Genomic DNA, 26,226 nt, shown 5'->3' with positions numbered 1-26,226 from the left:
TTCAGACCTCATAATCCTGTGGGCCAAGACTATTTACAGGTTAATGTGATCAGTCTATGAGGTAGCTAATTGTCTCAAGATTTATAAAACAAACCATAAAAGCATTTTTAAAGAAATGCAGAAATGATGGCAGAATTAGGCCAATTGGCTTATTAGGTAGTCAAATTGGAGATCAGAAGTTAACTGGCTATAGTATGCATGTATGAAAGTATACAGATATTTATATATGGCCATATATGTATGTAGATAAAAATAATTATGTTCATAGATTGCTTCCTTATCTCATTTCATATTCAACTTCAGTCTGTCATGGCTGTCTTTTCTTCAGTGCCTTTGTAAAATGTAACATTCTGATGTTAAATCATACAACTGCCAAGCCTTTCTTATTCTCACGAAACTCTTAGCGTCTGGAATGAATACTGGGGGCTGATTTGCACTGTTTACCATCTGCACAAGCTATGTAAATACACAAGAAATGAAAGGGAGATTTATGGCACCATTATTATGGTCTAACAGCAATATTTCAGTAATGCTTCCTTCTAAGATTTACCTTTGTTAATTTTCATGCTTGCCGTGGTTTTTGTTTCATTTACATCACAGCTAAAGATGTCTAGCATCATTTCAAGACCTAACTATACAAATGCAAAGTAACCTAAAGCATGTAAAAGCAGATAAAAATTATGTTTCTTATGATAATGAGATAATCAATACAATCACTTATATGTTATATGATGATTTAACTTAGATGTGGGGATGGCAAGCAGGTTTCTCTAGAGTACGACACTATGCCACCAATTTGTACAAAAAATTTTTCCTTTGGCATTATTAGTCATGGTTACTGATGAAACACGAAATGACTATTTGTTTTCTGAAATTCTGTCCAAAATTATGAACTAGCCTAAATCAACATTTTAAACTCAAATGCCCCCAATAAAGTTCTCAATTTGGGATATTCTCCCCAGATCTTACTTTTTGGAGTTTCCATGTGTGTCACCGAAGGACATGGAGCCATTGAAATTCAAGTTTTAGGTAGGTAATTCTTTGTGCTGGCGCATGTATTGATTGCCTTTTATCTACCTGTATATGCATCTGTACAGCATCACTGTCAGTGCGTTTCACCCCAAGAGAACACAGATGTCTTACTAGTGCAACATGTGATAGCAGTGTAAACTTTAAAAGAATCTCTTTTGTGGCTTTAAGTCATAAATTCAGGCATTCAGTTTTCCATGTTTCCTGCTCACTGTGCATCAAGTGCTGTTCAGGAAGCTGACAGAAATGCTGTTTCATCCTGAGACATGATGTTGCCTGGCTTCATGGCTCACCTTAGTCCTGTGTCAGGCAACACTGCTTGTAGGATGGATGCATGTGTCCCCTGAATTTCTCTCCTGCTCTAGTAGGGCCTTAACACTTCCTGCAATGAAAGGCCAACATCTGCAGTTATTCCAAGTTACGCAGTCTGCGGTCTTCAGGTTTTAGGTTGCCCAGCCTGAGGGTAGGTAGCTCAGTCCCTTCAGCTAAGGCTGAACCACTTAGATGTTTTTAATTTCTCTGAACCAAAAAGTGCTGTAGGCCTCCATACCAGTGAGAAGCCTAATACTTTTCTCTTAAATGTCTTCTTAATAGACTTTGCTGTTGTATTTACTAGAGAAAGAACCTCCTATGGTGGTCACTGTTGGTGGTAATGACCGATGTAAATAACAAGAATCTGCACGGCAAGCCCAGGCTTAAGTATAAACATTGCAAATAGCTGCTGGCAGCCTTTTATTTTCAAAGGTTTTGCTTCCTATGCAGCTTTGTGACTCACAGAGTTGTCCTGTCTTTGGCAGAGGAGAAAATTTATCCTTTTGCATACTGTGGTTAGGCATCAATATTTACCTTACTGGCAATTCTTGTGATTCCTATCACTGTAGACCATTCCTGTGCTCAGGTGCCGTCCTTCTACTCCAGGAAAATGAAACTGGTATGGAATCAGGTATCATACCTGGCTTTTGACGCAGTACATTTGTTCTGTCTTGGTATATTTTGTTTTTCCTTTTTTCCTAATTGGGAATTCTAGAGGCCCTTTAATCAGTGCACTCCATGCTCTCTTGAACGATATATCCTTCTATTTGGCTCTCAAGATTCCTGTTTCCTCTCAGATAGATATAGTTTCCCTTTTTCCACTTGTCTTCTCCTCCTCACTTTTTATATATTTTGTATTAAGAAAGAGACAGCAGGAAAAAAGCCCTGCTCAAAATAGAGGGTTAATGTTTCTGACGTGAGAACGCTTTGCCAAATTAAGCCCATAGAGATTAGTTGTCTCTCTGTCCATTATGGTTGGATAAAGTGATTTTAGAGTGACTAAAAGCATAGTCTAGTAACAAAGCAATTTCTTTCCACATAATTTTCTATGGCATCTGTGGTTTGTGTCTTTGTTCTCCTACTCTCCATGACTACCATTTTTCCTTTGGAATTTTTAAGTGTCTGCAGGGGACAATCACAAACCAAGGACAAATCCAGATTATTTACCAGTAACTTGAGTTCTCCTACACCATCATTTTCTCCACAGAGCCATTCCAGCTCCCCCCTCCCCAATTTTCCTATTCAGAGTTAGATTTTTACAGTCAGTTTGGAATGAAGTAGGAGGGTATAGTAGTGACTCACACACCTGCCAGAGGTAAAATGGCATTCAATGCATGCGCTAGCGCAATTTGTACTTACCTGAAATTTGACAACTTCAACAGCTCTTTGATGTCTGACATGGCGATCTCATAAATTTCTCTAAAGACTGCGGAATTTGTGGAAGAGGTAACCTTCCCCCCCAAAAAAAGGGAAATTCAGTTACTGGTAAGTAATACAGTTTTATTAAAGATGTCAAGCCATAAGGATTCCTGCTCATCCCCCAATAACCATGCCATTTACGTAGTGTACCAAATTGATAATCATTATGGAAGTATTTTACTCTGAGTATAAATGAACTAAACATTCCAGATTCTTTTCATATTTTTTATTATATGAAAATTTCAAACGTGCTTGGCAGAATCTTGAAGGCAAAGAGTTTTCCGAGAGCATGAGATGATACTAAATTTGCCAGACTTCAGTTGTGATATGTTTTTATCCCCCTGTAAAAATCTGCAATTTTTGTAGCTCTGACTCCACAGATATAAAAACTCCAACTGATTTCAGTTGCTCAGAATAAATTCCTTAAAAAAAAAAAAAAAAAAAAAAGGGAATTCCCCTGTACATCTTGACCCAAAACTAAATGAATTAATAACAAGTCTCTTGAATTCACTGATTCACTGGGCTTTGGATCCTCTTCTTTTGAGCCTGTAAAATTTCAACATAGTTAAAGTGCTTAGAAACAAAGGAAAAAAGATGCTTAGGAAAATTACTAAACAACATCTGGTGTGTTCATGTCTGCTTCATTCTACTCAACTGTGAAACAATGTTTTTCTTCTTTACTATGTTATAGGTAAAATGTGTAAGAGAAATATCGTTATAAATAATCCTTTAAAACAACCATGTTTCTGCCTAACCATCGAAGCATCTTTCTATTTGCAGACATCTAGGAGCAATAACTTTCTTACTTGTAAATACTATAAACTTTCATCCTATGCAAGAAATTATCAGAATGGCTTCTAAGGACTTTTCTTAAACCTTCCATTTTTTGTCTTTATTAAACTTTCTTTTTTCTCAAGCTCCTCATAATCTACATTGTGACTTCCTGTGTTTATAAGACTTCTCATGTTTATTTCAGTGCCAGTTTATATTCATTCTAATTTTAATTTTCCAGTTTTAATCTTTAAGGGAAAACAGTATATAGGAACATGCTCTCAGACAAATAATTATTTCACTGATGTAGTTGTGTTTGATTTCAGTCAGCTAGTCTCAGTGAGCTCAGAATCAAACCCAACATGTATTAGGAACCTGATAACCACAAAATTATCAGTAGCTGTGTAATCCACTATATCCTATGACCACATCAGGAGGGAATATTTCTGGGAATACGTCCCATTGCCGGGGCAGGGGGAATTATGAGTCCATATCTCAAGTCTGGACCAGATCCTAGTGTAGAAGAGTAGAGGAGACAGATATTTTAATGTTGTTGCTTAGCCTAGAAGTTGCTCTGTGTCAGAAATGCTTTTTTGGTTTAAAGAATAGTACTACGAACAGAAATGCTAACCGACTGTTGTACTTTCTTTTTATGTAGATACCCTGCAGTCACAGCTTATCAATATGGGTGTTATTCCTACCTTAGTGAAATTGTTGGGTATTCATTGCCAAAACGCAGCTCTGACAGAGATGTGCCTTGTTGCATTTGGCAACTTAGCAGAACTTGGTAAGTCCACAATATTAATCTCCAATTTACATCCGGTTTTTGTAAAGTTAAATCTCAAGACTAACAAAAGCCTTGCACTGATGCTTATTCCATTACTTTTGGTACACTCAAAATTCAAAGCAAGCAATTTCTGCTTATTGTCTCCAAAACCTATAGTTGTCTCTTTTTTTCCCTTTTAGTAACTGGTACTTAGTACAACCTTATGTTTTATGTTAACGTTCTTCAATGCAACTAAGCACATTTTAAATCACCTAAATAGTATTTCCTGAATGCTGCTACTTACTGTGAATTATTTATTAATAATATAAATAATGTATCCTGGTGTAGCTCCACAAAGTTATGTTGGGATTAAATTTGGCTCATGGAAATCTCTGAATGAAACTGAGGCAGGCACAGTTCATAAATCTGTCTATACAAAGTTCTTCTAGGTGTGGAGTTTTAACATGTTCTAGAGTAAATACTCACATGTATAACCCATGAACACTACTAAGTTGTAGATGTTATTTTTAGCAAGTCTGGTTACAACTTCATTTAAATTGAAGTTTGTGGTCCTGCTTTGATTCTATGTCTTTGCAAGTGGATTACGTTTCATGGGTATTCCACAAAGTGTAAACCAACAGGTTGTATGGGCCCATGTTTTATTATCGCTTGTGATTTAAACTGCTGTTCTTGTTTTGCCAACCTATTCAGAGAAATATTAGTCTTTTGAGTTTTTTTGCACTGGAGTACACTAATATAGCAGTTATGATATCATCCTATATTTCTGAGAAGACTTAGTAGTTCAAAATATGAAAAATATATCTGTGAGTTTGTACTATTTGGTGACCTGAAGTAATTCACAGCTGTCCTAAATTCATAGATACCAAGGCCAGGGAGAAATCATGTTATCTAGTGTAGTCTGATCACACACATAATGCCTTTGCTTATAGCAGACAAGTCTACTTAACTAAACCAGGGAAAGAACCATCAAAACAGCACTAAAGAAATGAATAGATCAGAGATCTTCAAGACGGGCACTCTGTGTTGTGTCTGCACAGCAGGAAGTATAATGCAAGTCATATCCTGGAAGTCCTAGTGCTAAAATACAACTAAAACCAGTATAATAGTTTTAGTACTATATAATATATATTATATAATAAATGGAATCTTCATTGAGAACTACACTTCCTTTCCCTCTTTGGAAAGATCCAGCATGGCCAGTTGAGTAATAAGAACCATGAGAAAGAAGCGTAAGAGCAGCTGCTTTCCATCCTGTTCCCAGATGCTGAAAAGATACTCGTTCTTGAAGATTGGCACCAAATTAATTTAGCTTGCAATACTTTAATCTCCCTTAAGGAATAGCGTAGTCAGTCACCTTGTAACTGTAATATTTTATTTTTGCCTGCAACTTAAGGGAATTTTATTGTCAGGTTGTCATTTTTCATCACTTAAGAGATAGCTGAATTCCACAGCTCCCTTGAGAAGCATTATACGAAACTCTTATTTTGTGTCAAAGCAGGGCAAAAACCCAATAGAGAGAGTGATGGTTCTGCTTTTAAAAATACTGGAAAGGTCAAAAATCCACTTAGAATATACTATGCAGTCATGTGTACTGAGATAAAACAATAATGGGATGTGTACAAAAGGGTCTAGGTCTGCAGCTGATGCTTTTCCCCGGTCCTTGGGGTCAATTCTACATTAAAATAATCGCTAACCATCCATTAGAGCAGTAGGAAAGGTGCTGGAAGATTTTCTAACTACAGATGGCCCTCAGGAGGTGGCAACTGGAGAATGCAGAACACCAGCCCTACCACGTGCATCCCCTGTAGTACTGCCAGTGAGGAGGAATAAGATACAGGCAATGGAGTAAGAGATGCTTTTGTTGAATCTACACTTGAAGAACCGCTATCTGCTGGCTACCCTCCTGGTAGCGAGTCTGTAAAGCTGCTGTATGCTATCTGGGCAGTATGAAATGACCCTGCAACAGCCACGCACAGGTTTCAAAGGAAATGTCACCATCGTGAAACCATGTACATTTTAAAGCATCCAATACAACCCTTCATGTCTGCCATAGAAAATGCAGTATATAATCTGTTAGTCGTCGTCTTAATCTGAGGGAAATCAAAGACTTAATATGTATTTTTGTGATGTTACCATTTCTATAGCTACCTTTACATTCCATTGGGCAGAAACAGACCCAACAGCCTCGATCATATATTTATATATTTTTAACAGCCTTAATCATAATTATTTCAGGTCAGTACATTTTCCGTAAATTGCTAGACATTTTTCTTTTCTCTTAGTGACAAGGACGAGTCTATTGTTCTTGTCTGTGAAGAGCACTATTAGTCATCTTACTGAATAGATCTCGTAACAAAGAGAAAAAAAATTGTCCTACCTTTTGATGTGGTTTGTTTACTTGATCCTGAATTTTTCCTTTTGCTTCACAGAGTCAAGTAAAGAGCAGTTTGCCTACACAAACATCGCTGAAGAGCTTGTGAAACTGTTCAAGAAGCAAATAGAGCATGATAAAAAAGAGATGATTTTTGAAGTTTTGGCTCCCCTGGCAGAAAACGGTGACAATTTGATTATTTTTTTTTTACCTTACACTATTTTTTATTCATTCCTTTACACGTATTTTGGTATATCAGTGTATTTTTCAGAGACTAAATGCAGAGTAACTGGCTGCCTCGCTCATAAGCCACCATGGTTGATCTTGTGATGACAGTTTCATATGATGTGAATAGGTCTTAATTGTCTGAACATATTACAGGAGGCAACAAATTGTTGATGCTAATTCAATTTGTATATGATTATGTTGTATTTTATTCCCTGTACCTGCAGTGGGAATATCAAGAGATGCTTTTTAGAGGGCTTTACAACATCTGTCTGCAAAACGCTGGCTCAAGCATTCGTAGTCCATTACAGCACCAGGACATCAGTCATTGTGTCATTTCCTGGGATCACAGAACCTCTGGCAGTTCCATTTCCTAGGGACATACTTTTGCAAGAGGCTTGTTAATTGCAGAGCTGAGAGCTGGATGCTCTACCCCTACTGTTCATTGAGAGATCACATCAATTTAATTTGGGTGTTTGGTGGCATATATTATGGTAGCCCCAGGAGACTTGAGTTTCATTCATTGCTCAAGCCAGGGCAGGAGGTGATGTGTGCCTGATCACTGCTCCAGGAGGTTCCTCCCAAATGAATTCTGGGTGGTTTGTATAATCTACCATCTGCCCTTAAGGGAAATAAGGAAATGACTTAACAGGTGGAGCTGGACTGAAGTGGGAATCAGTTCCGAGTATAGAAGACATCACAGTATTTGATGGCTCTATAACCTTGTTTTAATCACCTCAGCATTAAAGCTTGTTTGAATGGAATAAATTATTAGACAGACTTGTAAACTCTAAAGATTTATGTTTTATCCTACTCTGTTGTACAGACTTCTATTTAAAAAGTTATTTTGTCTTTTAGGAGGTATGTAAAAACAGGACTCCTTTTTTCAGTTCTAAAAACACATTTTGCCAAAATATATTAATTTGTCACATAATAACTAATAGTTACATGAGTTGATTATAGTTATTATATATATATGTTATATATATAATAGTTATATTAGTATATTAGTTAATAGCTCCATCCTCAGTGACTGACACAGAATTGGGTCTAACCTTTTGCAACTTTGACATATTTCAGTTCAAATGCTTAATTTTTCTTAGACTATGTTTTATGTTCACAATGAAATTTGGTAAGGTAAGTTTACTGCTGCCAAATATAATTCAGGTGCTTGCATGTTATGAGGTAGTCAGCTGAACTCTTCCACTCTGGTTAAATATTTGATTTCGCTGTGCTGATACTGTTTAGGTGCTTTTTGATTGTAGATAATTAGCAATAGGTCAGCAGGCAAAAACATCTAAACAAAATATTTGCTGAGTCTGGGTTTTGGTGGTTGGGGTTTTCTGAGATTTTGTTTTGTTATTAAGGACACTGGTGTAGGAATTTATATCTTAAATCATAGCACACCTGCAACTCAGTATTCTGTAACTAAGGAAACTCTATTTTTTAAACCACCTCAGTGCAAAAGTACCTATTTAAATCCCAGCTGGATATTTTGCATTCCTTAACAAAGTTCACAAGAAGGTCAGATGCTCTTACAGGAAAAATGAATTTCACTCAGGCAAAAAGCCTAGTGGCAACAAGAAACAGAGTCAGTCACATCCTTCACCGAAGGTAGAACACTCCTCACCAAACTGGCACTTTCAAACTATATGAAAATGTAGTTTACAAATATACATAGTATACTATAGTATATAGTGTAAAAAAAGTTTCTCTAAATTTATTAGCAACAAAGGAGGGCTAAGGACAATCTCCATTCTTTATTCAATGTGGGGGGAAACAGTGCCAAAGGGGGAGTAAAACACTGAGGTACTTAATGCCTCCTTTGCCTCAGTCTTTAATAGGAAGACCAGTTGTTCTCTGGGTACCCAGCCCCCTGAGCTGGAAGACCGGGTTGGGGACCAGAACAAAGCCCCCGTAATCCAAGGGGAAATAGTTAGAGACCTGCTACACCACCTGGACACACACAAGTCTATGGGACCGGATGGGACCCACCCAAGAGTACTGAGGGAGCTGGCGGAAGTGCTCACCAAGCCACCTTCAATCCTTTATCAGCAGTCCTGGCTAACCAGGGATCTCCCAGTTGACTGGAGAGTAGCAAATGTGATGCCCATCTACAAGAAGGGCCAGAAGGAGGATCAAGGGAACTACAGGCCTGTCATTCTGACCTCAGTGCTGGGGAAGGTTATGGAGCAGATAATCTTGAATGCCATCACGCATCACCTACAGGACAACCAGGTGATCAGGCCTAGTCACCGTGGGTTTATGAAAGGCAGGTCCTGCTTGACTAACCTGACCTCTTTCTATGACAAGGTGATGAGGGGAAGGCTGTGGATGTTGTCTACCTAGACTTTAGTAAAGCCTTTGACACCATTTCCCCCAGCATTCTCCTGGACAAACTGGCTCCTCATGGCTTGGACAGGTGTACTCTTCACTGGGTAAAAAATTGGCTGGATGGCCGGGCCCATAGAGTTGTGGTGAATGGAGTTAAATCCAGTGGATAACCCGTCACAACAGGTGATGGCCTTATTGTTAAAACACCATTTCATGCAGAAAGCTAAGAGAAATCCATTTGATTGCACATTTCTGCAGAGGTTTGTGACTGTGCTTTCTAAAATCAGCATATAAAAACTACCACAATCACTTTCACCTAACAAAAACCATAAAACAGCATCAGATGACCTGCTATTCCCACCTAACAGAAAGGGAGTTTTGGCATGTAAAGGAGCTTCCCAGTTCCAAGTTCACAGGGAGAAAAAAATAATCTGTTAAGGTTGTGTTGTAGATACAACAGAAAAAATATTGCTCCCAAGTCCTATTGCACCACATGAGAACATGTTTATCGCCTTCTCTGTTGAGCCTTGTTACCAATGACAACAAAGAAATTAGTTTGCCTCACCAGTTTCCAGCTTTTCTTCAATCTCAACAAATTTCTCTCCCAACCCAGCCTTTTGGATTTGGCTTTACTGTACTTCTCCTGCAGCCCTTTCAATGAATGGCAGAGATCATGGCTCAGCTAAAAGGAATGGGTAATTACTTGCTCTGAGATTTCATCAAGAAGTTCTACGTTTTATACTTGCACGTCTCCATGAAGTCAGTAGCTCTTCTGTACGTAACGTAGATGAAGAAATCCTAAGTTTGTTCTGCAGCACAGTCAGTCGTCTTTGGAAAGCCCAAACACAGCACAGTCATGAGTCAGCTGCGTGATGACTGAGATGCCAGAAGTTTACTGCAGAGAAATATCCTCATTGTTGAGAAGTGAAGAGCAGCTCCATGCAGCTTCAGCATATAGTTGTGCTCTGAAGGCAATCCAGAGCCAGGGGAGCGCCTGGTAGATGAATAGTAACAGAAGTTGGCCCTGAGAATATAAAATTTTAAAAATGCAGTTTTACCTACACAAGCTGTCAGCAAAACCATTGACATCACTACGTTTTTCCCCCCCAGTCTGTCCTGTCTGTGTATACAATAGATGTATTTAAAACCATGGTTCTGACTCTGTTATCCATGCTATTCTTTAGATGTCATTAAACTGCAGCTGGTTGAAGCAGGCTTGGTGGAGTGCTTACTTGAGATTGTCCAGAAGACTGTGGACAGTGACAAAGAGGATGATATTGCAGAGCTTAAAACAGCTTCTGATCTTATGGTTTTATTATTGCTTGGAGGTAAGTACAGCGTGACACTACTTTCTGCAAAGCAAGAGCAGATACCTGTAATGTCATTTGGCTGCAGAATTTTACTATTTATCATTTTTCTAATTAACCTAGAGGACCTTCTACCTGCCAGTTAACATTTTATGGGTCAGATTTTGTCCCTCATCCCATTGCAGGACTGGATTAAGTGTAGTGAAGCCAGCAGAGCTTTACAGATATAAAGAGAAGAATTTTCCCTAACAAACACTTCTTTGGCTTGCTGACTGTCTATGCTTTTTACCCCAGATGAATCCATGCAAAAGTTATTTGAAGGAGGAAAAGGCAGCGTGTTCCAAAGAGTACTTTCATGGATTCCTTCAAATAGCCATCAGCTACAGCTTGCAGGAGCATTGGCTATTGCAAATTTTGCTAGAAATGGTAAGAATATACCATAATAATTTCTGTTAATTTATCTGTGCCGTTCTATCATGCTCTGCCTGTACAGCTACAAACAGAAACTGCATACGTGGTATTGAGCTATACAGCAGCATCAGTAGTTTTATACTTCACAGTTCTGAAAAGCATTAAGCCTACTTTAAAAAAAACTGTCTCACATTTGTAGAGAGATACAGGGGCTTTGTGACTCCTTCAGTGTTTCTTATATCACTCTTCTAAATTCGTCAGGAGCACTGCAACTCCCATTGATGGTGGTGGTCAAATTCTCAACAATAAAAGCTAGAAAAGAGCAAGGAAATAATCCTTCTATTCTTAAAAAGCTCTTGTAAAAATCTTAGTAATAATTTTCCATCCACAAGTGACTTGTCTCATCTCACACAGACGGAAACTGCATCCATATGGTGGATAATGGCATAGTTCAAAAGCTGATGGATCTGCTAGACAGACATGTGGAGGATGGAAATGTAACCGTGCAGCACGCTGCACTGAGTGCTCTCAGAAACCTGGCTATTCCTGGTAAGCGTCACTTTGCGTTGCGGATTACCCAAGGGTGAAATCCTGTTCTCCCACTGCACCCTGCCAGGGGATGAGGGTGGGAGAACTGACTGACAGGCCTAGAGGGAGGTCACACTGCTGCTTTTCCTTCAGGCCCATCATCACTTTTGTGTCTTTCGCACAGCAGTTGTGACCAGCCGTTTTAAATACATCACAGGCCTATTAACCATCATTTGCCACTTTGATCCCACAGTATCATTTCCTACCAAGGAAGGGACAGCTTTGTAACAGGCGGGGAGCTGAGGCAGCCTCTGATAAAATTTCTCAATCCTTTCTGTCCAGAGCACTGCATTTTCTTTTTTTGTTTGTTTCATTTGGGATCTCTCTTACAGCTGAGAATCCCCACCAGAGAGCAGCACCCACTTTGTTGAAACTCTGCATCTTACTGTAACCTCCTCTGGCTTTGACAACTCACAAATTAGAGCTACAGATAGACTGTTAGAATAGCCAGCCTACTGCAATTAGGTGCTGTTTGTAGGCAACAAACTGAATGCTAATTTTCTCATTTTTAATAACTTAATTTGCATGAGTTTTGATTACCCCGGCATAAGGGCAGAGCACATGCACATAAAAACAAAGCAAGTCTGTAATACTTGTGTACGCTTTCTCGTACCAAGCCACAAATAAGTCTTTCATCCATTTAACCTTATTTTACTCTTTTCAGTTTTGACAAACAATAACTTGCTCAAAATGATCATGCACGCATAACTAAACCCTTGCAGCTTTAATGGTGTGCCATTTGCTTGCTTTTACTCAGGTGAGTAATTCCGTTAGCTTCCATCAGTCAGCAAGCTTCCCTCTAGCCTGTGCTCAGGGATGCCTGCCAGAGACCTACATAAGATTTAACATATATTGTTATAGAAAAATTAGCAAGAAATAACTGGCCTCAGTGATGAACTGCTTGTTAAATGCTACTCTAAATGTGAAGTAAGTACTTTTTCTAAGAACAATATTGGACCAAGTTTGCACCTTGCATATATTTCAGAGAGCTCCATGAAACTGGAGAACTTAGACTAGTGGCAGGGATGAAAGGGGGGGGGGGGGCAGTACAACAACTACAGGCTCCAGACATGTCGGGCCAGTGTTGTTTATGTTAGTACATACAGTATTATATTAGTAAAGTATTGGAACCAGGTAAGAGGTTATTCTGCTAATTAGCTGCTTTAGTTCCTTTGCTTGTGTGAAATAGAATGGTGTTAGGAATCAGGGAAATTTCCTCATATTTTGGGGTTCAAGTACTAGCCTGAGCTTCTGCTTCATGCATTTTGTGGAAAAATGCCTTTCGTAGACCAAGGGGGAGAAGTCTAGCCTTCAGTTTATGTTCAGGGTCAACACTGGAAACTGAATGTGCATGCTAGGAAAAAGCACTTAATTTCACACCTGTGTCTTAGCAACCGTGACATTTTTCCACAGTGCAGTATTGTCAGCACACACTCATGTTCCTGAAGTCTGTGTTCACAAGCTATTTTTCAAACTGTGTCTGAAAATGTGCTCCAAGACCGCCTTAGAAATAAACGTCATCTTCCAGAAATGTTCTTCAGATCATTCCTGTTCTTTATTCATGCAGTTGTAAATAAGGCTAAGATGCTATCAGCTGGTGTTGCAGAAGCGGTATTGAAATTTCTCAGATCGGAGATGCCCCCTGTTCAATTCAAGCTGCTGGGAACATTAAGAATGTTAATAGATGCACAAGGTAAAAATAAGCTTCTCCATGTTAAGTGATTCTCTTTGGTTCAGTCTGTGATATGCTGCCAAGATTCTTACAAGAGGGAAGCAAAGGGGGTTTTAAAATTTTATTCCTGAAGCCTTGGAATGTAATACATATGCAGAGGGAGAGGAATGTGGGTTGATTTTTTTTTCAGAACTAAATTGACTACCAGGGACCCTCAGAATAGGTGTCAAATGCTTGTTTACTCTTGTACTTCAGAACTCTCCTACACTGTCACATTACGAGTATGTATTGAGGCGTGAGTGTTTTAAGCTACCGCTCCTGTTTTGCTGCTCACTTACTGCATTTCCTGGCTGTACCCGGCTCCTTGGAACTGGCTAACGCGCTGCTTAATTGATAAACTGCAATTTCAAAATGAACAAGCACCTTCTAGTTTAAGCTTGTTCCAGGATGAGGATTTGTAAAATCAAAGTCTGTTAAAAAACAAAAGTAGTTAATGAGATAAATTAGCCAAGTGTTTATTTTTGACCCAGTCCTGCAGGTTGGTTTGGTTTGTTTTTTTTTTCCAAAAGATCCATTCTAGTTCTAGCAAAGCTACTGAAAGAGAAATTCATTGAAGACACTTACATGACTTACAGTCTAGAAAAGCTAATCTAGCTGACCACAGTGCTCCCCTTCTGGCAGCGGTCCCTTCTGGTTTTAAGTTTTTGAGCTAGCTCACCTGGGAGTGCGACATCGCCTGTGTTTTCCCTACTGTTAATCAATGCACAGGCCTCATCAACGGGGCTGATAAGGTGTTTTCAAAAACCAGATTATGAATGTTTCTCTGTATTTTGTTTCCATTTTGACTGGCTTTACTGTCTTCCATGCAGCCTAGACTTTTCCCACTGTTAATGCAAGCTAGCAAAGTTCTGCATAACAACCTCTTCTAGTCAGTAACTTCCAGCTTATTTTTCTAGCACTTGCTTAAAAAATGTGACAACTTTTTTGTTGTGTTGTTGGCTCCGGCATCATGTAGCAGAAGCAGCTGAGCAGCTGGGCAAAAACGTAAAACTGGTGGAACGATTGGTGGAGTGGTGCGAAGCCAAGGATCACGCAGGTGTGATGGGAGAGTCCAACAGACTACTTTCCGCACTTATACGACACAGCAAATCAAAAGTAAGTTAATGGTGAAAAACGTTGGCTTGTAAAAAATGTCTGTGCTTAGTATTGGTAGCCGAGGCCTCCTGTATGCAATCCTTTTAGAGAGCCAGGCTAGCTAATTCCTGTGTTACATCTCCTCTGCCTCTGGGACCTGCCGGTCAGATGCAAGCAACAGGTTTAACTGCTCGCTGGAACTACGTAGTTAAAAAAATAAATTGAAACGAAGCAAAGCAATTTCAGGGTGGCAGGCCAGTTGAAGGAACACTGTTAGGATTCAGGTGGCTAAGTATTGCCTCATTTTCATTTGGATTGTAACTCTCAGAAGTTCAGCGTGCCATATTTTCTATATTTTAATGACACTATATATGAAGAATCATTGTTACGATTCTCAGTTTTTCTGATCTTGCCTATATATTTATGTAAGATTGAGATCTAGAAATAGTCTGTCCCCTGCTCTTCACATAGCATATTTCAGAGTTTTAAGATTCAAATGATCGTTTCTAATGATCCGTTAATTCCAAATTCTAACAGAAGCTTGCTTATGCGTGGCAAAAGAAATGACATCAAGAGAAACTGTGGGACAGAGGAGTTCTGTCCCTCCTGTCACCTTTGCATCAAATACCTTTACATAAGCAGTCCAAGTCCACAGTCCTTGCTCAAGAGAGGATTAGGCAAAACATGGCCTTAGAAGGGACAAAAATATCTCCTCTGGCAACAAGCTATTTCAGGCTCAGACTTCAGTTAGTGTGGTCTCTGATATGAACACAGGCTGCATGACGGAGCTTAAATAGCAAGTGTGATTTGGACAACTCAGGCTTTAACAGTGACCTCTTCATTCATGCATGGCATTTGAGAAGTGAAAAACATTGTGGACCTGATCTATACCGAGCCACTCCAAAACAAATCAACAGGATTTACATAGATTTAAATCTTTGCTGATTTCTAATATTACTGTCTCTTTCTAATGCCCTTTCTCCGTTTTATTTTTAGCCTCTAAAACTGATCAGGTTTCATTTTTTTCCCCGAGTTCTCATTTTTTCTACGACCCCCCCCAGTCCACAAGAGACATGTGTAGACAGCATACGCCACCACAGACGCAAGTGTTTATCAATACTCTCTACAGGAAAACAGAATTCAGTCCTAAATACAGGCACATCTGTGATGGCGTCAAACAGATTAGTACAGAAGTTAACAATTATCACAAATGAACAAGTGTCATTTATGCACTCAAAGGAAACTTGAAGAGGAAAACGGAGCTGAGAGGGTGGGATTTTAATGCTTTTACTGCCCTCTAGGTTTGAATATGAGTACAACTGTATGATTCTTCACAGCACATTAGATTTGAATGCAGTTTTTAATTTTAAAGTATTTGGGGTAATATTTACAAAGGTGACAGTAGTTTAGAATATGTCTCATTCTAAACGATGGAGTAGGTGCTTGTGAGTTAAGCCATACTAGCACTAAACAAACCTGGCTGCTGTCGTCTCCGGTCTGTTTGGTACTGCCTTTTGGAGGGTGACGTTCACCTACAAAATAAAAAATTTTGACGTCAAAAGGGGCTGATTTATTCCCAAGGCTTCATATAGCCAAAATTCCACACCAATTCAAATAGAAATTAGCAGTTCCCAGATTATTCCATGAAGCCTCAAAACTGCTTTGGAGTTCCACCAGAAAAATCACAAATAATAAAACACGTCATTGCAAGTAAGGAAAAATATAAAAATACTTACATGCCTGCGTACATTATGTAATTCAGAAAAAATAGGTTTTAAATGTGAAATTCTTGAGTAATTAGGCTATGACTTGTGCCACTAGCATCTCCAGTATGATTTTCTAAAAATATTTCAGTTTTCAAGGATTATGATCATCTTGTGTCTGTTTCCTTGCATAAAGAATGTCACTGCATAGCCTGTGCAAGCACCCGAACACAGCTCATTCTGAACACGTCTCAGTTAATGAGTTTTGGCTTGTGGATGGAGTTAGAAAGGGATGTGTGCTTTAAATGGAAATTCAACGTGTTGATGAAAAAATTGAAATCAGATTCTTATTTCAGGAAATAATAGTTATTTCAAAACTTTGTGCACCCACAGAACAAAACAATAATATAAACCAAACCACGTTTCCTTGAACAATTTCCCTTCGGTGTGCCAAGTTACCTGATTTTCAGGCAAACATTTTGCAGCTAGTCATGGGACATAACGGTGAAAACTTTAGGTGCAAACTCACTTTTAAAATTATAATTAACAAGTAATCAAAGACCAGAAGTCTTGGTTCATCCTTTGTTACGTATCTAAGTTGGATCAAATTTGGGACTTGAAAACAGAATCCCAGCTGTGTATTTTTAAACTGCTTCAAAGCCATTTCACCCAGTCAGCATTTTCAAGTACACCGTTTCTGTTACATAGTAAGGTGTAACGTTTGTGGTCTCACCTTTCTGAACGTTTTGAAGAAACTCAAAATCCATGGAGAGAGAGAAAGGATTTGATAACTTTATTAAAACTATATTCTTCTGTCTTCTTATCCCAAAGATACGGTTTGTTGGGTGCTTTTGATAACCTGCTCTGAACTTCACAACATGAGGAGGGGAAGACCAGTCATCTCTGAACACCAGCTGAGCTCAAACACAACAGAGGGGACTCACTGTTAGGCAACCGAAGGCACACCACGAGAACTTGAGCTACACATTATAACCTAGAAGAGAGTTAGTTACACGTGTCTTAACTCAGTTGTGGTTAACTGGCCTGGTCTAACAGGCCCTATCTTTAAATTATCTGCTATTACTCTGCAATTATGAGACCCGCATGTATGTACATTTATCTATAAAGTGATTATATGTGCGTAAAGCCAACGAGTATCCTTACCCAAAGATAACACAGCACCCATTATAACTTTGTCATCTAATCCAGTTTCAATGCAATGCCGAATTTTTTCATTTCTACGTTATTTATTTTAGGATGTAATTAGGACCGTTGTACAGAGTGGTGGCATCAAGCATTTAGTAACCATGGCAACCAGTGAACATGTAATAATGCAAAACGAAGCTCTTGTTGCGCTGGCACTAATAGCGGCTTTAGAGTTAGGTGAGTATCCGAGCGGTTAACTCCACCTCTTTTCTTTCCACTCTGCGCCCAAGAGAAGTTGTAGAGGGGGAGTTGTACGAGTTTCTTTTGCAACGTAGGAAAAGCCTCCTCGTTCCACCTGCCGTTCAGTAGCACAGAAATACGTGACAGTTCCTGCAGACACAGGCAGGCAATGAGGCTACGCAGAAAATTGGAGATTGCTGGAAATACAGTGCCTGCTCCATCATGCTGGTGGGGGATCACGTGATCTAGAAAGGCTTTCAAATATAACTTTCAGATTTTGGGTAAAGCCCAAGGGCTAACAGTTAAGAAAAATCATACTTTAGAGTGGCAACTACGTGACCTGACTACATTCCTATACTGGACTGGTTAATCCCCTTCTGAGGGATTTAGTAAAGCTTTCACTTACCTAATTAGTGAGAGCTAGAGAATACAGGCAGAGGTGGATGATGCCCCCAAATATCTTTATTAAGTTCTTCATTAAGTATCTTTATTAAGTTTATTAAGAAATAGGTGCAAACGTTGCCATATGAAGGCAGAGGAGATTACATGTCTTGACCTGCCGTTATAGTACCTCAGCTTAACAGACAGGTAAATGCCCAACAGAGGTTTTGTTTACCTTAGTTAATAAGCAAGCAAATAGAATAATGAACTAAACGAGCAACATGACATATTTTTGCTCTCGGTTTCATCTCTTGACATTGTGTACTAGAGGAATGCTATGTTCAACATCCAAATCATTGCCAGTGCATCAGGGAATTGTTTTAATTACAAGGAAAAATGTTCCTATTCACATGAATCATCTAACCCTTCTTAGTCTTGTCTTCAGACATTTGAAGGTTTCAAGCCTGAATTCAGTATATAATGTTTCTTAGAAAACTCCAGAGGAAGTAATTCACACTCCAATTTTGAAAAGTTTTTCGGAGCCTTTGCAATGGACCCTGAGTTCCCTCTACCGTGGCATCAAGAATTAGGCCATCTGTATTTACTTGGACAAAATTTCCAAAAGCAAATTCAGGCAGTGGAAGCCTTGAAAGCTGAAATGTTGCAGGTGTTGGCCTAAATCACTAGAAACCCTGGTGGCTTTTCCATCAGCTCGCCGCACATTTAAGGTCGGGTTTTATCACTGAACTCTGATTTTTCTTCCGAGCAGTTCGGCTATTTTACATTTTTATAGCAAAAGCTGTGTTTCCTGTCATTATACCATCTAATACGTGCTTCAGCTTTATGCCAATGAGTTAAGTACCACAGCACAACTTTCCCTACGGCAAGAGATCCACGTTTCAGTAAATGGCTAACACAGAGAAGCATCAAAGCAAGCGGCACTTCCAGATTCACACATTTTCACTTGTATTTCAGTCACTGCTGAAAAGGATCTTGAAAATGCTCAGCTTGTTCAGATTCTACACAGACTGCTCTCAGACGACAGGAGCGCTCCAGAAATAAAATACAACTCCATGGTGCTGATCTGTGCCCTTATAGGATCTGGTAAGTATTCAGGAGGGGCTACTTCCCCAAGAGCTTTATGTATTTTAACTTAGTTCTCTCTTTCAGCTTGAACATACAACGTGTGCAAACACACTCTGGGACTGGTCCTCTGTTCACAATGTACACGAGGTTCGATCTACTATGACAATTTATAGCATTTACTTAGTGTCAAGAGAGAGGCTGTTAACTCAGTTTTGGATATCAACTGCAGAAATTGGACTCTAGCTTCTGCAGGATGCAGCTAGCTCAAACTTCAACTGACAGGAAAGCGATGAAAGGCATTTAAAACCGTACAGTATCAGGCTCTCATTGCAAATATGCAGATAACAAGAATTTTATTTTCACCTTTCGCTGCAAATTCCCTGTCACTGGAGTGCGATGGCTTTTTCTATTGGTCAACTTAGTCAAGTAAAGTGTAGTGAATTTTGCAAGGAGCCTCCTCGCCTGTAGTTTTAAATTCCTACAAGAACGGTTGGAAAAAAATAGAGGCAATATTTGCAAGGACACATGTGCACACAAATGAGTACTTAGTACAACACATAGGCTGTAATCCTGCTTTAGGAGGGCTCCTCACACTTACCTGACTAGGCGGAGTCCTTCCCTCAGCAGCTCTCTCATGCTCGGCCTGCCAGGCGCAACTGTTCATGGTTGCTTTGAAAGGTGAGGAGGACATGCTCTAACCCATGTCAGCGCCGGACACTAAAGACTAGTCTTTGAGCAAACCCTCTGCTAAAGGTCAGCCTGTTTTGAGGGTAGTGTAGCAAGCTGTGGTTTGATACTGCAACTCCCACCTGTGTGGGGACAAACAAAAACCAAACCAACAAACAAGAGAAAAGCAAGGTATTATGGGGAAATTGGATTTCCAGCTGAGTTTTCAAGAAGTGGCTACATTTCTTTCATTCAGTTCTTTAAGAAGGATTTACTCCATGGAAGGAGAGCAAATTTCATTCCATAAAGGTTTCCAAAATTTACAGACAACTAAGAACGGTTGAAACGCAGAGCCTGTCTGCACACGACTTGCCAAGTGCGAGACATGTGAAGGTTCTCCAAAGATGAGTTTACAGCAATTCAATTTAATTGATTAAAAGTTATCATTGCTAAGTGCACAATGTCTGTGTAAATAAAGATGTGCGTTTTTCCCCCTTAAAGAGGGTTCACCATGCCTACTCTAAGTCTGCTGTAAGTCCCAGTAAGCATTCACTTCAATGTTAAGACATGTAATTTAGTTGTGACAACCTTCTACAGCCATGTTGTGCTTGGGATTGTCCATCCATTTTAGAGCAGAAGCCTTCCTGCAGAGGTCCTCCCTCAGCCTCACTGTGATGTTCTTCTGTGTATTCCCACTGTTTCCAACTAAAATAACCATCCTCAGAAATTCTGCCTGAGACTTGCCTTTTCTCCTTCCCTGAGTCCTGTCACCTGCAAGATCGACAGAGTTATTTAAAGTCCAACACCTGTCTGTCTAATCCACCGGAGTAAGGAACAGTCTTCTCTTAGGGCTTTTTTTTTTTTTTAGGGTTATCCAACTGGCAGAGTTCAGTCTGCCCCCGCACTCTAAGCTTTGCCTAGACACAAGGCGGCTTAGCCTGCTCCCAGGCTCCCAGGGAACAGGCAGCACATTACTGCAATACGCAGCTGTAAAGTTAAGGCCCAGCACATGGCTGACCCCAGTGTTCAGCGCTGCTTCCTGATGACTAGACCTGTGTAAAATTAGCAAGTACATGAGAGGAACAACTGAGCAACCCTGGTATTAACTTTTAACTTTTGTTTGTTTCTGTATGTTTCTGTATTCTACTATAAACCGATCTGTGAGCCATTTTAAAGTAATTGACCCCAGTATAGTTCCATAAAAGACTAGAAGTGGTTGCACTGGTTTAATTATTGGTGAATTTAATCCTCCGGCACCTGCTGTTGTAACTATCCTTTGTTACAGGGTATCTGGCATCACATTTAACTCGATATTGCCAACAGCTGTGTGTTAAGCAGTAAATAGGTACATGGTTACATGTGATTTTTGCTGTCTGGAGGTTGCTCTTGCAACTGAGTGAACAGATGGAAAGAGGGAAAAATGAGGACAGTGGAGAATGGGAACATGTGACAAAGAATCAACAAAAGCAGAGCATTCATAGCTAGCACAGTCACCTCTGTGTGTGAGGGTCTCCAGGCTCACAGGAATCTGGCTGGTAAGCAGAAGTATTTAGCCACTGTAAAGCACAGTAAGTTCCTGAAATTCAGTTCAGTAACACCCGCTTAAACGTGATGATATCTCAGGAGAAAGAGAGCAGGAAGTGCTTACACAGCATAACCACCCCAACAGCTTCGCTGACACCGCTCTGTACGTATGGGTTCCCAGGTGCACAGCAGCATGAGGGTTAAACTGCTGGGAAACTGAAAACCTGTGAACAAGGAGGGAGGTAGCAAGGGAAACAAATGTCTACGTTTGCTATAAAGAAAAAGAAGTAAGTGTGCATAACATGCAGCATTAGTAATCTGAAACAGACAGCTGGGATTTCTCCTGGGAAGCTCAGGGATTAGGCCCCCCAGTGGCACCTGGGAAGCAAAAAATATGTACGTAGATGTTTGTGCTGAGTACGAGTTCACTAGAGCAGCCTGAACAGGGCACAAAACAGAACCAGCTGCTTTGGATCTCAGCTGTGAGATGTCGAGAGTACCGGGCTTCGGGAAAACTCATCAAGTTTAAAAACAAAAAAGCTCACCTTTATGGGTTGTTCCCAACCTTTCCTTATTAGTGCAAAGTACCGTGCAATCCAGGATCGGAATTGTGAAACAGTGTCTCTCAGTTCCAAGGCAAACAAACGCTGCGTACGCAGGCACCATGTTGAGCAGTGTGCCATGCGTTGTGTTTGAGCTGAGCGGTAGACAGAGCGCTAACAGTGACCGTCTCATCTCACCCACTTCACACACCCCCACAAACAACTGGTGCTGATTTGATACAGACGAATGACATAGTGAACCTTTCAAGGCAAGCTCACTTGGTCAGGCTAGTTTAAGGAACAGAGCAGAAAAACATTTTCACTAAAATCACTTCCTAAGCATCTGTTTTGGACAGCAGTCAGGTGGGTTTTCCCAACGGCTACGCAACAGCTTCCTCCTCCATCTCTGCCTGAAGTCTGTGGAGACTGCGCATGCCCCCAGCCCCAGAGAGCTGTCTCACCATCCACAAAACCAATTAAAAAAGCAAATAACGAGGTTACGTGTACACACACATTTTTGTGCTCCTGCGTGTGCAGGGCTCAGTAGAAAAGTTTCCCATACTCGCCAAGCTTTTCCATTCTTTTGCCCGTCTCATACAAAGCACCGTTTCTTTTACTATTTCTTTTTCCAGAACCTCTTCAAAAGGAAGTGCAGAGCATGGCATTTCTAGAAGTCGTATCAAAACTCCGCAGCCACGAGAACAAAACTGTTGCCCAGCAGGCCTCGCTAACAGAGCAGAGACTTGCTGTAGAAAGCTGAGGAAGGTCTTCTTTCCAGTGCATCCCATCACAGATTTCACCTTTGTCCTCTGTCCTGCTGCCACTCCTGCTATGTTTTCCACTGTATCACTCGTGCATGCGTGTAACGTCCCCACACAAATTGATGAACTGCTGTAGGTACCCATCCAAAAAGGTTTCTACAAATTCATAGGTGGTGTTAACATGAACCCGTCTCCGCCCGTAACTGTTCTACTTGTATTCTTGTTGCTTGGGCCACATAGTAGAATGTGCATGTTGTAGTCCTATGATGATGTAGAAGTGGTACTACACAATGACTCTTTCCTCACGCCCCCTAACTGCATAACAATGTACTACTAAATTAGGGACAATACAAGATGCAGCAAGTCCAGGCTAGTGTGCTGACTATAGGATTAAGAAGTAAATCTAGCTCCATTTTTGGTGCTTTGGAGATTCGGGTTTGAATGCGATGTACTGCTGTTCATTCACTGGTCTTGCCTATTAATGTCAAACTCGTGGTACCTAGAGGTAACAAATAAAAATTTCAGTGCTCTCACTTTATCCTGTGGTTTGTCCCTTTTTGTATTCACGCGCAGAAGCCGCGACCACACCACCACACGCGGGTGAGGAGCCCTTTTCGTTCCTGGCTCTGGCCCCAACGCAATCACTGCCTTTCAGCTGAGCAAACACAAAGGAAACAATTCCAACCACTTTCACCGCGTGTGCTCACACAGAGGCACTGTGTGGTTTAACAATTGCGTGTTTTAACAGGAATACACTACGCAATCCTTATTGCGGAAAGCCATGTGGGTGAGAGCGCTCTCAGGCTTGCTTGGGATTGGGTTTTTGTTTGTTGGGGTTTTTTTTGTAGATGGATTTTTAAAGGCATATCTTGCAGCAACTTCAACAGAAGCCCATCAATTGAGAAATGCAGCATGCAAGAGTCTTCCTTTTCATCCTTTCCTAGGTAAAGGAGTTGGGTAATTGCCAGTTTAAGCATCTCACAGCTGGTCTTTTGTAGGTTTGTAACACACCAGCAAGCAAACCAGCAGACAGCTCTGGCAAAACAGGGAGCAGCTGGGATAGCAGTTTCCAGCAAGCCAGCATGTTATTTTTGACTGTTCAATACCCTTGTCTAGCTTGATCAAGCCCACAATGCACAGAGATCATTAAGTTTAAGGCAATTTGATGTGAACTCGGCACGGCCAGTGTTGAAGTGCCACAGCCTCACAAGTTTCAGGCTTCTTATCTATCAGCTGAAGAGGCAAACCCAGAGGCTAAGCCATGCGATCCCATGCCACCTGGTTGCAAAACCACGGCTTTTGACCCTCCCAAATTCACTTCCCAGCTCCATGAAACCACTGGCTATGCCGCAGGCACTGCAGTGGGAAGATGCCAGTCAGGATGGGAAAAGGATTATGTACACAAGTGGGGTGTGAAAAGAAACTTGCCTCAAATAGTCAGTTTAAGCTCCAGGACCGTACCAAAACCCAGGAGATGCTACAGGAGCATTCACACAGGAGAGGTTCCACGTCCATTTATTCCAGTGCCAGAACACAGAAAAAGCCTCTCATCCTGAACTGTTCAACAGCTTCTTACTTACAAAAAAAAAAAATCACATTCAAAAGACATTTGGGCATTAATAGCGCAATAACGTCACTGATAGAGTGTAGAGCTGTGAACAGAGACCAGGACACCAAATAACACATAGCCTCTGCATGGCTGAATGTAACCAGTATGTTTATAATCACAGTCCACAGTGGACCCACAAAAGCCCAAAAGTTTTCTCAGGCATGGAAATAATTTCCGTTGACTCAACCGGTTCGCAGAATACATTGGGAAGACCAGTTATCAATGATTTACCTGGTTCTAGAAAGGGACTATTCCTTCTGGCATCGGTCTAAGCTGCAAGTGCTCGCACGAGCTGATCATAACCAACAAAGTTGTGACACCAACAGAACTCCCATTTACCTGGTTGTTTAATGGCCTCAGGTGAAGCATTAGCCATACCCTTATTGCCAAATTTTTATTAGGGGTACCACTGTTAAAGCAAGCTCAAACAAAGTGATGATACCCTCCTATTTTCAGATGGTTTCCCTGGATGGAGTATCAAGGGACTTATATTTCTAGATAAAATCTGTGCCAGGCCTATACACAGGAGGGAAGTCTGCATAAGGGCAAAGATCGGGGTACATCGCGGTAGCAGGTAGTTGAAGAGACACTATCTGTCCACACAAATGCTGTGCTGCTCTGAAGCATGCTGCAGCCTGCAGGTCATTTCTGTGTAGCTGGTAAGTCATTTATCCTCTGAGCCTCTTTTAGTAAGAGGCACGGGGTCTAAGGACATTAATATCACGTGCATATCACTACTTACTTGACTGAAGTGAACCGAACACATTGACTTCAGTGACTGAATTGAAAATGCTGACAGTAGTTCTGATTAGGTGTTCAGCAGGTAGATTACACCTAAGCAAAGCTTGACATCTGCTGCTCAGCCTATTCTTATGATGGTGATACCAGATGTGGGGCCTTTTCATTCGTCTACTGCCACAGCAAATCAAGCTAGGACAATCACTGCTGCTGCACCCTGCGGGGCGGGCAGCGCCTCCCTTGTGCGTTCGGTTTGCCTGCATCTGTATGACTTTCACAAGCCTAGCATCACACCAGTCAGGAAGATAAAAAGCACGTATCTGTTTGTACATTTCACAGTGTGGAAATACAAGGAAAAGTTTCACTTTGGCTAAGGCACAAACCCCAGCGATGTGGGCCTTGGATCCAGAGGACCCATTGGTCAAATGAGACCACATGGCCCAGAAAAGGTCATTTATTTCAAAAGCCCTAGAAATGGTAACCAGCCACAACTTCAAGAAACAGTATGCAAGTCTTAAGAGTTTGACAGAATGCAGGTAGCTGCCGCTAGTCTCCCCCTCCCTCTTGAAAGTGGCTTATCCAAGCGTCTCGCCTGTATTGCATGTTACAAAGATTTCAGCAATGACTTCAACTTTGCTTCTTTTTGCTGACTTTTGTTCTTCCCCCTTCTCCCCCCCGGCTCCATATTTGCATTCTGATATTGCCAAATCACTTCCGTGCGTTCAGATAACTGTATATGCCTGAAATACACAAAAGGCACTGGACTTCAATTTAGATATAGAGACGTACTTTTAAGTCAGTCACGGTGGTGTTTTGTGGACAAAACTGGAGGGCTTGAGATACTGAACTGGATGAGCTTGCACTACAGGTTTTGAAATACTAAAAATTGGGCTTCTTTCTCCCATCTAAACAAGCACAAGACATCATTACCCATTTTTACCTGCACAACAAAATAAGCCAGCTCTCTCTGCTTCTGTTTAAGGACACGTTGCACTTAGAGAAGTGACATTCCCACCTCCCTTTGCAAAAGTTTAATTAAGTCTTGACAAATCCCCTTTGTGCTGCTCCCGGCAAAGCAGCAGCTTCCAACTGCTTCAGGGTCTCTAAAATGACTACGGGGAGAGCTCCACCAGTTGTAATGACCAGCAGCCACAGAAGCCTGAGGAACACCAAGACCTGTCAGAGAGAAGCAGAGCATGTCCATTAGCCAGAGACTTCAGCCAGGGTTGACAGTAGATACGGGATCTCCTCACATGGGGACGTGCTCTTCACATATTTGCTTATTATTCATTTAAGGGCAGGCGCTGGCTCCGTGATAATGTGTTCTGTGACAATGTGTTTCGTGACTTAATTAGAACAATATTCTACACTGTATATGAGAGACTTCGGATTTATTTCCCTGTCAGTTTCGCGGAGGGCAGGCAGGAGGTCTTCTAGAGGAATTTTGTATGAACGTATCTTTGTACCATT

General features: G+C 40.7%; 1 protein-coding gene across 9 annotated transcripts in view; it reads left to right on the top strand.

The window, feature by feature from the left end:
* RAP1GDS1 (Rap1 GTPase-GDP dissociation stimulator 1) overlaps window positions 1-22,947 on the top strand; it is a 103,875-nt gene extending 80,928 nt beyond the window's left edge. For all 9 annotated transcript variants that reach the window (XM_075090785.1, XM_075090793.1, XM_075090792.1 and 6 more), the window contains 10 exons: window positions 4,190-4,318; window positions 6,748-6,873; window positions 10,433-10,576; window positions 10,850-10,981; window positions 11,381-11,515; window positions 13,122-13,247; window positions 14,242-14,381; window positions 17,320-17,446; window positions 18,806-18,934; window positions 22,281-22,947. In XM_075090785.1, the coding sequence (XP_074946886.1) occupies window positions 4,190-4,318; window positions 6,748-6,873; window positions 10,433-10,576; window positions 10,850-10,981; window positions 11,381-11,515; window positions 13,122-13,247; window positions 14,242-14,381; window positions 17,320-17,446; window positions 18,806-18,934; window positions 22,281-22,408 (1,316 nt within the window). In that variant the 3' untranslated portion in view covers window positions 22,409-22,947. The remainder of the gene's footprint in view (window positions 1-4,189; window positions 4,319-6,747; window positions 6,874-10,432; window positions 10,577-10,849; window positions 10,982-11,380; window positions 11,516-13,121; window positions 13,248-14,241; window positions 14,382-17,319; window positions 17,447-18,805; window positions 18,935-22,280) is intronic.
* Window positions 22,948-26,226: the final 3,279 nt, after the last annotated feature.

This window comes from Phalacrocorax aristotelis, chromosome 4, assembly GCF_949628215.1.
Source record: "Phalacrocorax aristotelis chromosome 4, bGulAri2.1, whole genome shotgun sequence".
Taxonomy (NCBI): domain Eukaryota; kingdom Metazoa; phylum Chordata; class Aves; order Suliformes; family Phalacrocoracidae; genus Phalacrocorax; species Phalacrocorax aristotelis.
This window is presented reverse-complemented; position numbering and strand designations above follow the sequence as displayed.